This window comes from Mytilus californianus, unplaced genomic scaffold, assembly GCF_021869535.1.
Source record: "Mytilus californianus isolate M0D057914Y unplaced genomic scaffold, xbMytCali1.0.p SCAF_3, whole genome shotgun sequence".
Taxonomy (NCBI): Eukaryota; Metazoa; Mollusca; class Bivalvia; order Mytilida; family Mytilidae; genus Mytilus; species Mytilus californianus.
The window spans coordinates 20,384,473-20,397,846 of NW_026262679.1; the positions used below are offsets into that span (position 1 = coordinate 20,384,473).

Sequence of the window (13,374 nt, forward strand, 5' to 3'; positions counted from 1 at the left end):
TTTATTAAAGGATCAATTTAAAATTTAAAAAATGTGTACTTTACAAAAGAAAGGCGAAAGATACCAAAGTGAAATTCAAACTCACAACGCCATGGGAAAAAAAAGAAAAACGACCAAAACACAAAGAACAGTATATAAAACACAACTTAGAAAACTTATGACTGAACAAAACGAACCCCACCAAAACTGAATGATCTCAGATGCTCTGGAAGGGCAGTCATATCCTGCTCTATATGTGGCATCTATCATGTTGCTCATGTAAGTCGAAACCTAGCGATAAGTCTAATTCGAGGGGAAGGATGTGATTGTGGTTACAACAATTGGAACATATCCGTCGTCACTGTGAAACCGATATTCCATAACAGTCAACCAACTCGTGATGGCGTTCGTAAAATGTTTGAAGGAGTGTTTTCAACTTCACCACTTGGAACTCTTGGTTATAAACCTTCTTGTGAGCAGCAAACCTCTATCAAAGAAATCATGAAAGGAAATGCAAGCTCTGGAATATCGTATCAGCTGAGAGATATATACTCCATAAGCAGGCGCTGCTGAAATGTTGCTACATATAAATGGAAAGTTTACAATTGGGAAGCTGAAATCATCTCTGTTTTGTCGTCAAGTTTTGTTCAATTCATATACATATGTCTAAAGACGATGTAATGATAAATGGACAAAATTGTACTTACAAAGGAAAAGGGAAAAAAGGGAGATAGGTTGCCGACCTGTGACAAAAGCGCTAACAATAAAGCCATTTTCCTCTTCATAAACTTGTGATAAACGTCAACCCCAACATTTCAGAAGTTAATGCTGTTTGAAGTAAATCTCGGGATGTATAATATACTATTTGACAACAGAATACAAATGTTTGCATAAAACACTATTTTTTTTTATTTTTAGATACGTTTTTTTTCAGAGAAATTAAATCTTCCTGTTTAAATGCATATAAAGAAAATAAAAGAATATTTCAAATAACCTGTTATTGTCAAAAGTAAGAATCAATCAAATATCATGTTTAGAAAATTAAAAAACAACAACAGACTTTTGATTTTTCTACACTTTACACTACTATTCCCCATGCTCAATTGAAAGGTCGACTTCACCATCTCATTAAACAGAGCTTTTTCAATAAAAATGGGATTCGGATATATAAATTTCATGTTTTGGGTTATAATAATTCTTATTTTGTGAAGAATCACACTAATTCTATCAGAAAATACTCTGAAGATGATATCATCAAAATGCTGGACTTTTTGATCGACAATATATTTGTTGAGTTTGGAGGATTGCTATTTCAACAGACAGTCGGTATTCCAATGGGTACTAATTGTGCACCCTTACTGGCCGATTTGTTTTTGTACTCGTATGAAGCAGAATTCAATCAGAACCTTCTAAAAGACGAAAAGAAAAAGCACCTTGCGAAATTCTTTAATTTTACTTTCAAATATATTGATGATGTCCTATTACTGAATAACCCATATTTCAGTCAGTACTTACATCTCATATATCCCAGTGAACTTGAAATTAAGGATATTACTGATACTAAAAGGACTGCTTCATACCTTGATCTTTTCCTCAATATTTACACAAATGGACGACTTCACACTAAAATCTATGACAAACGGGATGATTTCAACTTCCCAATTATCAATTTCGCATTTCTCAGCAGTAACATACCCTCTGCCCCATCGTATGGTGTTTACATATCTCAGTTGATACGTTATGATTGTGCATGTTCACACTATACGGACTTCATATACAAGAGTGTGCTTCTTGCGCAGAAACTGCACCAACAGAGTTATGAGGAGGAAAGATTTAAAATGACACTCCGTAAATTTTATGGACACCATCACGAATTGGTTGATATATACGATGTGTCTGTGTCTAAACTAACTAACGACATTTTCACCACGTCTTAGATTGTGGTTTACCATCTACGTCGTCTGGTCTGCTAAGTACCGAACGTGATCTATTCCCGAATATGACTGTTTTGCCGAGTGTGAATTTGCATTGCTATACGACGTGTCTCGATATTTATACATCCAACATTCATGTATTTAGTTATGATGTTTCTTTTGTAAGTCTGTTTCGATATTGTGTTATGTCTTATCGTTTGCGGTTTGAATTCTGCATTTTTGGTACATTTCACATATGTCGTATTTGTCAGTATAGTCGAGTTACTCGTGGTTCGTCTACAGTGTTTTTGTATTATGTTATTTGTTTTCAAGTGTGTTTACTGTTTGGTCTTATCTGATCTTGCCTTATATTACAATTATTTTATTTTTATTTTCTATATGTATGCAAAAGTTAAGATAATTAATCAGCTATTTCATTTATATGATTTTTAGTTTTAAGCAACTATATGCACAGGATTTTTTTATACATAGTTTTGATTTAGAAGAAAAACCGACATGGTTACAAAATACAAATAATAACACCATTACAAACACAATTCTATTTTAATATTCTTGTCATGGTTAGAAAATACATAAAATAACACCATTACAAACTCAATCTTATATTCTTGTACGTGTTTACAATAAAAAAAAATCTATTCTATTTTTAGAAATTTACCCGTGATAATATGAACGTTACAAAAAATACGTTACTTTTTGTGGCGTTGATACGTTCGTATGACGCACAGTTTATATTTCGTTTGTGATGTCCTGGTGTGCGGTCGTGGATTCATGGGAGGTGTCCATTGTTATTCTGTGGTTTACATGTTGAAATGTGCTATTATATTATTTATTTATGTGTTTCTCTGTCCTGAGTGTTCTTATGTTTATTTGAACTATATTCCTGTCACGTAATGTTGTCATTTTAGCGGTTTTTTAACATTGCCATATAAGCAGGAGGGTTGGCTAGCCATAAAACCAGGTTCAACCCACCATTTTTTCTTTAAAATGTCCTGTACCAAGTCTGGAATATGGCAGTTGTTATCAAATAGTCTGTTTCTATGTACGTTGGCGTTTGTTTTTGTTGCAGTTCAGTGTTTCTGTTGTTCCGTTGTTTTCCTCTTATAGTTGATGTGTTTCCCTCGGTTTTGGTTTGTGACCCGGATTTTTTTCGCTTAATCGATTTATGACTATTGAACAGCGGTGTACTACTGTTGCCTTTATTTACTATTAAATAATGTGATATAATTGCCAATTGGACAACTTTACTTAGACTAAACTACTGAATACAAGTTCCTGGCTACGGACAAAATTAATGTAAAGAATAACATATCAATGATGTCCATGGTTGTTGACACAAAACTTTTCAGTTAATACTAAATGTACATTTGTTAAGCTTATAGATAATGCCAATACCACAAACATATATTGTATTTGCCGTTTTGTTCCTTTACTAATGACTGCAAACATAAAAATACGACCCTGAATATAATAGCTATTGCCATTGATAAGAAGTTCACTATTAGGAGAAGATAAATTGTTTAATTAACTTTTATTATATAACAAGATTAGTAAGGGGTTCGTTGTACTTTTCGAAGTATTTCTTTCTATTTTATTATGTTCAATTTCAGGAAGATAAATTACGTCATTTAGAATGCATTGCCCAATGAACTGATGATAGTAATTCATTCGATTTGAAGGATTTTTATGGAGCAATGTAATTACTCCGTTTAGAAAGAAAAAAACCCAGATCTATGCTTCTTACTTATTCGAAATTTACAACAACCATGTTCATAAGTGTTTTTGTATTTAAATCAAACATGTTTTTGAATTCTAAAGTAATTAGAAAAAGATAGACGCACTTGTATTTACTTGCATTCCCTACCTATGACAAAAAAAAATAGTGTATTATCAATTTCTTATGAACAAAACATGAAAAAAAAGGGCCCATTTACCTGAAATATCAACATACATTAATGTTACCCTGTCATTTCAATTTCTTTATAGATAAGGTTTGATATTTTCCAAATGAAAACCGTATGAATTTGATGATTAGACCTCAGTGTTTCCTATTGGAAATGTAATCAGTTAGTGGGTTCACAAGACGATAAAGAAAGGAGATCAATGAATATTATTACAGACAAGGTCACAAACAGCAAACAACAACACACACATGTTTTCCTCTATGAAAGAGATAGTATTTTAAAATCAACAACACGTATAATGAATTCAAAATAGTTTTTTTTCAGAGAAATTAAATCTTCCTGTTTAAATGCATATAAAGAAAATAAAAGAATATTTCAAATAACCTGTTATTGTCAAAAGTAAGAATCAATCAAATATCATGTTTAGAAAATTAAAAAACAACAACAGATTTATTACAACGAAAAACATTATCAACAGATATATGAAACATTTTATAGTGTACTAAATCACATTCATCAATTATATTTCTACCGCTTGCTTAATCGTATTCACGATCTGTTTATGTATTACGGAATCTTCGGATGATCATACATCTTAACAATGTACAATATTTCATAACATCGAAATATAGTTATGCTATCGCTCTATCTCATACTTCTAATAAAAAAATATTTGCATTGTTTGCAGAAACGTGTTCTTGGACATTAATGTCTAACCATAGCGGGTATTACTTATATAACATAACAATAAATGTTTTTAATGAACTTTTGGTTTTCAATGCTGCTCTTAAAGTTCGCATTTTATTTGACCTTCTAACTGTTTTCATTTGACCGCTACTGATGCGTCTTATGTATTGACGAAACGCTCGTATGAAGTTACTAATCAATACGCCTAATGTCTTTGGTGAGTTTTTACAACAACTATTCAACCACTTGATCAAAGCCAATAACAACTAATATAAAAATCATGTATCCGAGACTAAAAATTAATCAGTTAACATCCAATGTATTTAGTGTAAAAACGTCATAAACAGTCTGAGAAAAAAATATATTGTGCAATGCAAAAAAATAAGAATCGGCAGAATGTAGGACCGTAAATTTTCATAGCTGTATAGCAATTTAATATTAAGTTATATTTTGATTTAGTGATAACAACATCAATTTTTGTACTAATAAATACAATATTCAAACATCTTCTTTCAGTAATAAATTGAATTTTTATTAGATAATTCATTTAAAGGATCGAAAGGTTTACATGTTTACTATCTAAATTTATTGGCTCTATGAATAACAGTACCGCAAAATTACGACGTGATATCCCTTCTGTAATAAGTTTTCGACAGGTACAGCCAAACTTCCAAATTGGTTATTCATTCAACGGAATAATGTAATATGTAATAACCAGACATTCCATAGATAGTTTCATTAGTTAACACGTTGTTAGATTGTATTAACAGTTTTATTTTCAGTATTTCACCACATTTAGATTGGTTTCGGGAATAAATTGTTTCCACTCGATAATCTTGTTTGGTCTGAGCCCAAACTGTATTGCACATATTTACAGAAGAAGCTTCCCTGCCAGTTTCTGAAGACATTGTTTACTTGTGGTCTTTGATACTTTATTGCTTGATCAAGTTTCATGTTTGTTTTAACAATTTAAATTTAACAGCTGTGCAAGCTCAATCAAATATTTTATGGAAATTTTGATCGACAGAATGCTTTCATCCACAGCAAATGAAAACAAAAAACAAAAAAAGATATGCACAATACTGCAGGTGTTTCATATATTACACAGACAAGTGCGATGCTGTTTTATCATTATCATTATATACATTCATGTTGTAATTAATCGCATCACTTAGGAGTAATTAGTAGTTATAGAGCAATGCATTTAAAAAAAATAATCTGCAAAGAGATTTTTAATGCGAAATAGCACCACGAACATAAAATTGATGAACAGTTATAAAGAATGTTCTAAATAGCACTCCATGATAATATGTGTGTAAGTTGCACTTTATTTTTCAAAGATAGATACAGTCGAGGTAATTTGCTAAACCCGATCGTTATATTCCGTTATACACGAAAATTACGTTTTGAATGCAGAGCTCAATTTGTTTTAGATGAAACCGTTAATTTGATAAAGCTACGCTAGATCTGAAAGGGGTACAGTCAGTGTCAAAAATATTTTTTACTATCTTCCGTTTACCACCACAATCCGAACACCTGTGAAAACCGATCAAAACACCAAGTCCCGAGGGTGTTCGGTTTTTACTGTATTTTTTATATGGGTGTGTATAACATCATATTGAGATTACAAATGATAAAAATGTCGCATCGCAGTCAAGGTTATCGGTGTCTACTTTTGATTGTATTTTGCTTTCGTTATGATACAAATGTAAAACACGACTGTCATTCGGTATATTGAGAAAAATGATCGTGAAAGAATAAGTAACGGTGGTCAAGTATTGCGATTGGATCGTGAAAGATCTGGTTTAGGATCGTGAAGGAAATCTTATCGAGAAGACACATACAACGTCAGTAAATAATCTAATTTAATTCATTATAATGACAAATATTCGAAAAATAAAACTGTCTGTCAAAATGGTTCAACATTATGACCAGTTTCCGAGAAAAATAAAGGTTTAAAAGTACACCGTTTTTACAAAACTACAAAAGGCAGACTGCTCCTCAAAATTTCGAGGAAATAAAAATGTAAACAAACGTGATTTTTTTTCAAATTTTTAATGCGTAAACTACTTTTCTCGTAAAATTATCGATCAATATTACTGTTTACTGTTTAAAATAGTTTTTTTTTTAAGATTTTGATTTAATCTAATCAGAAACTTTGCAAAAATGGTAATATTTGTAAAAAAATTAATATTTCGGATCGTGAAAGATCGAGTACCGCATTTTGATGATCGTGAAAAGGATCGTGAAAGATCTGATGCCTCATATTCGTAATTTAAAAACATCCACGAAAACGATCTAATCTTTCTTTAAACAAATTATAATTTATATTTGTAATTGGTATAACAAAATATTGGATTTGCATGACTTATTCCGATTCACTTTTGTTTGTGAATAGGGCTATGTTGGTTCAATGCCATTGGATCTGACTATTTGTTAATACCACACCGACTAGTTTTCTTATAACAATATAAGTCCGTCTGTCCGTCCTTCATAAGTTTTATGTCGTTTGAAAAAGTTTAGATTGTCTCATCTGATTTCCTTTAATGTTTATGCACAGTCCTATCTATGAAACGAGGATCCTTTGTTGTTTTTTGTAAAAAATTGAAAAAAAAACATTGTTTCAAACAACCGCAGGAAAATAACTGTCATATTCTTGACTTGGCACATGCATTTTCTAAGAAAATGGTGGGTTAAATCTGGTTTTCTAGCTAGTGAATACGCCTACTTGTATGACAGTTGTTTAATGTTCCGTAATATTGTCAAATTGGGTGAGCTACCCAAACAGACATAATTGGTTAACGTGGCCATTCTGGGATCCAGCATCCAAGAATGTGTAAACATACATCACAGACATACAACACCACTGAATTTAACGTCCAAACACACTTATTAAATCAAACAGAGACGCCAACAAAAAAGCATGTGTAGTTGATAATACATGAAGTCTTTAAGTGTCATGTAATTATAAATATTTTCGTTTTTTACGACTTTGAAATTCGTTCGCACGACTCTGAAACTTGTGCGCATGTCTTTTCAGCTCGTGTGCTCAACTTTCAAACTTGTGCGCAAAACTTTCAAACTGGCGCGCACGACTTTAAAAATTGTGCGCTCGACTTTCAAACTCGTGCTCACGACTTTCAAAAATGGTGTGCACGACTTACAACATGGTGCGCACGACTTTAAAAATGGTGCGCATGACTTTTAAGAACGACTTTGAAACTCATGCGCACCAGTTTGAAAGTCGTGAGCACCAGATTGAAAGTCGTGTGCACCAGTTTGAAAGTCGTGCGCTCCAGTTTTTGAAAGCTGTTTGACCAGTTATAAAATGTCGTGCGCACGAGATTAAAAGTCGTGCGTACGAGATTAAAAGATTTTTCAAACTAGTGGGCACCAGATGAAATCTCCGGCAAACGAAAATATTTATATTTACATGGCACTTAAGGGGCTCCTTACATAATGATATATATATAAACACTTTCCCGATAAAATACAAAATAAGTAAAATATAAATACAAGGGTATACACAATGAAAACAACACCATAAAAACCTCATGTGGCTTAATCGCATCTCTGGACCCACCAGCATAAGGAACCCCAAAAGTCAAAAACCCGAAAGCTGGATGCACATATATCGAACCACACTAAGAGGTAAAATAGTAAAAAAAAACGTCAAATAGTGCAAAGACAAATAAAGGTAAAACTGTAAAGTAGATAAAATGCTACACAGAGTCAGCACCTAGAATCTAAACTCAAGACCATCCTGTAATATTTGTTAAGTAGACACTCTTTATTTTTTGTGTATTAGGTCTTGGTACTTTCCAAAGAACTTTTTGAGAAAAAGGACGAGGCGTTCTTTCACTATACCCTGGCTCATAACTGATAACGTTTTACAAACTCTGAGTAGTAGCTGCAAGCTCCCGAAATCGTATGAGTTGAGAAATGTATACTACATACGCGGGTAAAGTTGGTATACCGCTGCTAAGGCGAGGACCATTTATAATTTCAAAACTGAAATCATCTAGTTTGTCATAAGACTCTGGTATTGATATGACCATTGTAGTAAAATTCGGGTATATGTCTAAAAATGGGACAGAGGAAGCTGTATATGTGGTGTCTGGAATCTGTAATTCATGATTATTAATGGGACTAAATCAGAAATGTTTGTATTGTTAATAGAACATCTTCAATATACCCGTATGTAAAATTAGATGATATAGCTTCTTTGATTCAACCCTTACGAAAACAAAAACGTACACATTAAGATATTTCCAGTAGAAGACCATCAGGCCCCCTCTAACTCCACTCATTCGTGGATGCATTTTGCATTATATATTCAATGTTATTTACTTTTCGACAATTTACTGGACGTCTTGGATGCCTATATTACATGTAGCATTGCCTCTTGAATGATAACAGGTCGAAATATGGGTACAAACTATATATATCACCAAAACAAAAATGAAAGCATTAATTTACGTTCTTAGTAAGTAATTACACGCTTCAACCAATTACATATATCAATTGGTAAAAGAAATGTTGTTTTTTTATCATTAAGTCTGGTCACGCCTTGTCTTTCACGATCAAAATAATGCGTTGAATGATCTTTCACGATCAAAATAATGCGTTGAATGATTTTTCACGATCAAAATAATGCGTTGAATGATCTTTCACGATCAAAATAATGCGTTGAATGATCTTTCACGATAAATTTTGATTAAAAATCAACAAAATTATACTTTTTCAAAAATAATATGAACTTTTTCAAGTAATAGAATACTTTTATTTCACTGGACTATATGTCAAAATAAAGATTAAGTTTCAAATGTATCATGATATATTGGAATGTGACCATTATATACACAAAACGTGATTTTTTTAATAATTCTCATAGGATTGTGTGTCGCCTTTTGTGTTTTCTTAAAAAGTACTGCATTTTTTCTTTAACTTAGTGCACAGTATTATTAAGGAAGTTGAATCATTTTGACAGACATAAACATTTTTTCTGATTTGTTTCACCTTTTGAAATTACAGCAGATTTTTCACAGATTTTGAAGTAGAAATTACACTTAATTGCATTCACGATCTGATACCAGATATTTCATGATCCAATCGCAATGCTTCACCACCGTTAGTTATTCTTTCACGATCATTTTTTCTCGATATACCGAATGACACCCGTGTAAAAGGAATATTACACCGAATCGAGTTTGATTCCAAGTATCAATATCAACGTAAATAAACTCATCATAGATACCAGGCTTGACATTTTGTACGCCAGACGCGCGTCTACAAGAGACTCTTCGGTGACGCGCATTAAAAAGGCCAAATAGAGTACGAAGTTGAAGAGCATAATATAATGCCGGAAAGAATGCACTGATTATTGGGATAGTGATATTCTGGAAGGACTTGCAGTCAACGAGCAGTGGCATCGACCCAGTAGTAGTATTTACAGCTATTAAATATTAAATTATATTTTATGTATAGTATGCAAATTTAGAAAAATGAGAGAACAACTTTTACCTCCAAAAGCAAACAGCCCCGACCAACCATCTACAACTTTAAAATCCCCAAGTATATTCTTACAAAATTAAGGATTCTCAAGCTGTACAAGTAGATAAAAAGGAATGATAGAATTTTAATCCTACATAATACTTCTATAAAAACAGAGATGTGGCATCATTGCCAATGATACAACTATCAACAAGAATTGCAATTACATGGATATAAGCAAGTGTATGTGACTGTGTGGCCTTCAGCAATGAGTGCAACCCATAAAGTACTGTTAGCTATAAATTGCCCCGACAAGACAAAATGTCTTATAAGGTGTTACTGGTTTATTGTCGTTTGCTGGCTGCACCCTTCTTAACCATTACAATTAAACTAACATATAACTGGTGTTCAACATAGGCCGAGGTAGATATTTGATATTTAACGTCATTTTCAAATAGGGGATGTTTGTTGAGCGTTCACTTTATCTGATTTTAAGCTTGAGGAAAGAAAGCTGGTTGACGGAAAGTTTGAAGTAGACACGCAGCTGTAGCTCTTATGATCCTTGGGATATTTTAAGTAATATGTGAGCCTATGTTCCGCAGTTTATAAAAATCTACACAAGACAAAGGAGATACGGTTTCAAATATATTATGTTAGTGTCACTCTTGATCCCTTTTGAATCCTTTTGTCGTGTAGATCATTGCGTATTTGGGTAATTATCCTTCCTTGGCATTTTTTTAGGGGGAGGGGAGACTTTGAGCGTTCCTGGTGAATAAATCCAGAAAATCACTTCGGACGAATACATTTCTAAAGTGTTATTATCATTGGTATAGCACTGGGTCGATACCACTGCTGGTGGACTATAAGTCCCTTAGGATATCACCAGCTCAGTAGTCAGTGCTACGGCACCGACATGTTTCGTTACACATATTTCTTAAACTGTCAATTGACAAATGTAGAAGTTATTGACTTCTAAGGTTTCAACCCCCTCAGACAAAGTTGACGTAAGATAGATTTTGCATTTTGTTCAGGAAGCTCTAAGGGTGCTTACGTTTTGTCATTGATGGTTCCTGATAAAGTAATATCGTAAAAGTGCGTCTGACGCATAACATTTATAAAGTGTTTTTTTTTTTTAACCAAAGGATGCATGAAAAAATTGGTGTTTTAGATTTGTATGTATTATTTGCTTGATCAATTACGAAACATTATGAAACAGTTCCAATGATAAGTTACATATTTGTACGTGAAACAAAAACCAAAGCCCCTTTTATTTAAATAAAAAACCAGAAACAAAAACAACAATAAAACATTTTGAATAATTTTTTTTTACAGTCCTTATTTCTGTCAATAGCCTAGCGTCCTGTAAAAAACCGAACAGGCAGTACTTTACGAACAAATAGTGCAGCATATTTTAAGGCGTGTTCAGTTGAAATTGAAATCAAATCGAAAATGGATGCAAAGAGGTATATATAGTAGATGTCAAGTGGCAATTATGAGAAACCGACTATGTACACGTTATTCCAGATAAACTCTACAGGCCAGCATTTAGTACAGTTAAGCCAGTAATCAGATGACATTGTTCTAATAGCTTCAAATTATATTTTATTGGGGAAAACAATCATCATGTTTTAACTCAGTAGATTTTATTTCAAACAAACTATAATGAATAAAAATGAGTACAGGTAAGGCTGTATTCAGAGATCATCAATTAAATGGTGTCTTATTTTCTTCTTCTAGTTAAGTCTTGCTTACTGATTAAAAAGCGACAAAATTCGAAAGATACTCAGTACACTGTTACTACAAGAATAAATAACGATGGTCTGTTTAGCATCTGTTTATCCTTGTGTTTCTTTCCTCTTATTGTTGATAGCATGAATAAAAAACTCGTGGTAGAAAAGACTACGTTTAATACGGTACAATGGAACAATATACATAACTAACCTCAGAAAATTTTCACCCGATAAAGGAATCATAGGAATAATTTTTATTTTCATTTAAATATTTGCGTTTCAACGGTTTCCATCTTTAATTTTTTTTTCAGAATTAGAAAAAATGAAATGTGCAAAATTGCACACAATCAGTAACTCAATAGGCTAAACTAGACAATACAAATGTTTATGAGATAGCTTAAATAAAGTAAGGAATATACAAATGTATTTTTTTTAAAGATTACAGTCAAGGTCAACAAGATAGACAACGTTCAATAAACTGTTTGTTAATTAGAAAGGCAAATCAACATATTTAGATATAAAATCATATTCAAATGACTTTCTTACAACTTATAAATATTACAAAAGAGAGTTCATTTGGGTAATTGTCTTAAGGGAGCTACACCATTGTGAGAAAACCAAGATTTATTTCTAAGTGTCAAACACAGATAGCAAAGAGACTTTCCTATTTGGTATCTATTTTGGATGTCTTTGTGTTGAAAATAGTTCAAATAATTGTTTCTTTCAATAGCAACAACACATATCATAAATTGTTCATAATCGTTTTTGAGCTTTTAAAATCCAACAGTTTTGTAATTGTAATAACAAAATAAAGAACGATGGACAACGAAACCTCTTAAAGATCAGATCATCGAAAAAGACGTTTGATGAAGAAAAACAAGCAAATCATAACACAATATTATTTGTTTAAAGATTGGATTTATAATACCAATTCCTTATTAAGTAGATACTTACCACATGAGTTTTCATCCTCACAACTATATCCACAGTCACATTTGCCATCACAAACATTAGATAACCTTATACATCTACCATTGCCACAATGGTAGTCATCTGTCTTACATGGACCACCTGAAAAGAAGACACAATTTAGATATGTGTCGTAAGTGAGAGTGAATAGAAATCTATCACACTAGTTTTTCAATACAATATTCAATTTAAGCTTATGATTGAATAAAACTGTAGTCAGGTAATGTTCTTACTGTTAATATAAAATATATTCAATATACCTGCAATGTGTACATCGCATATATCTGAAAAATACTTTTAAAGTTATTCAGAAATATAAAAAAAGATATTAATTTAAAACATTAATATTACCCATCAAAATAATCAAAAGTGCAAGAGGGCCTCAGATTGGCCATGGAATACCTTTACTCATTCTATACAAAGTTGAAAAACAATCGTTAATAACTTGCAATGATAACTTAATTTTTCAATCCTACAAGCTTAAATTTTCAATCCAACAAACCTTATAAAAAATCCTACACGAAGGTTTACTGGTTACCTTTGTCTTTCAACAAATTGTTTTCTGTTATTTTATGTACATCTTATGTTTATCTTAACCCTTTTAGAGCTTATTTTAGATTTGAACTTTAATGATTATTGTGTTTGTGGGTTGATGTCTATTTTTTATGTTTATTCACT

General features: G+C 32.2%; 1 protein-coding gene across 2 annotated transcripts in view; it reads right to left on the bottom strand.

Moving 5' to 3' along the window:
• LOC127734090 (G-protein coupled receptor GRL101-like) overlaps positions 1-13,374 on the bottom strand; it is a 139,617-nt gene that overhangs the window by 58,618 nt on the left and 67,625 nt on the right. For both annotated transcript variants that reach the window (XM_052243718.1, XM_052243719.1), the window contains exon 7: positions 12,682-12,798. In XM_052243718.1, the coding sequence (XP_052099678.1) occupies positions 12,682-12,798 (117 nt within the window). The remainder of the gene's footprint in view (positions 1-12,681; positions 12,799-13,374) is intronic.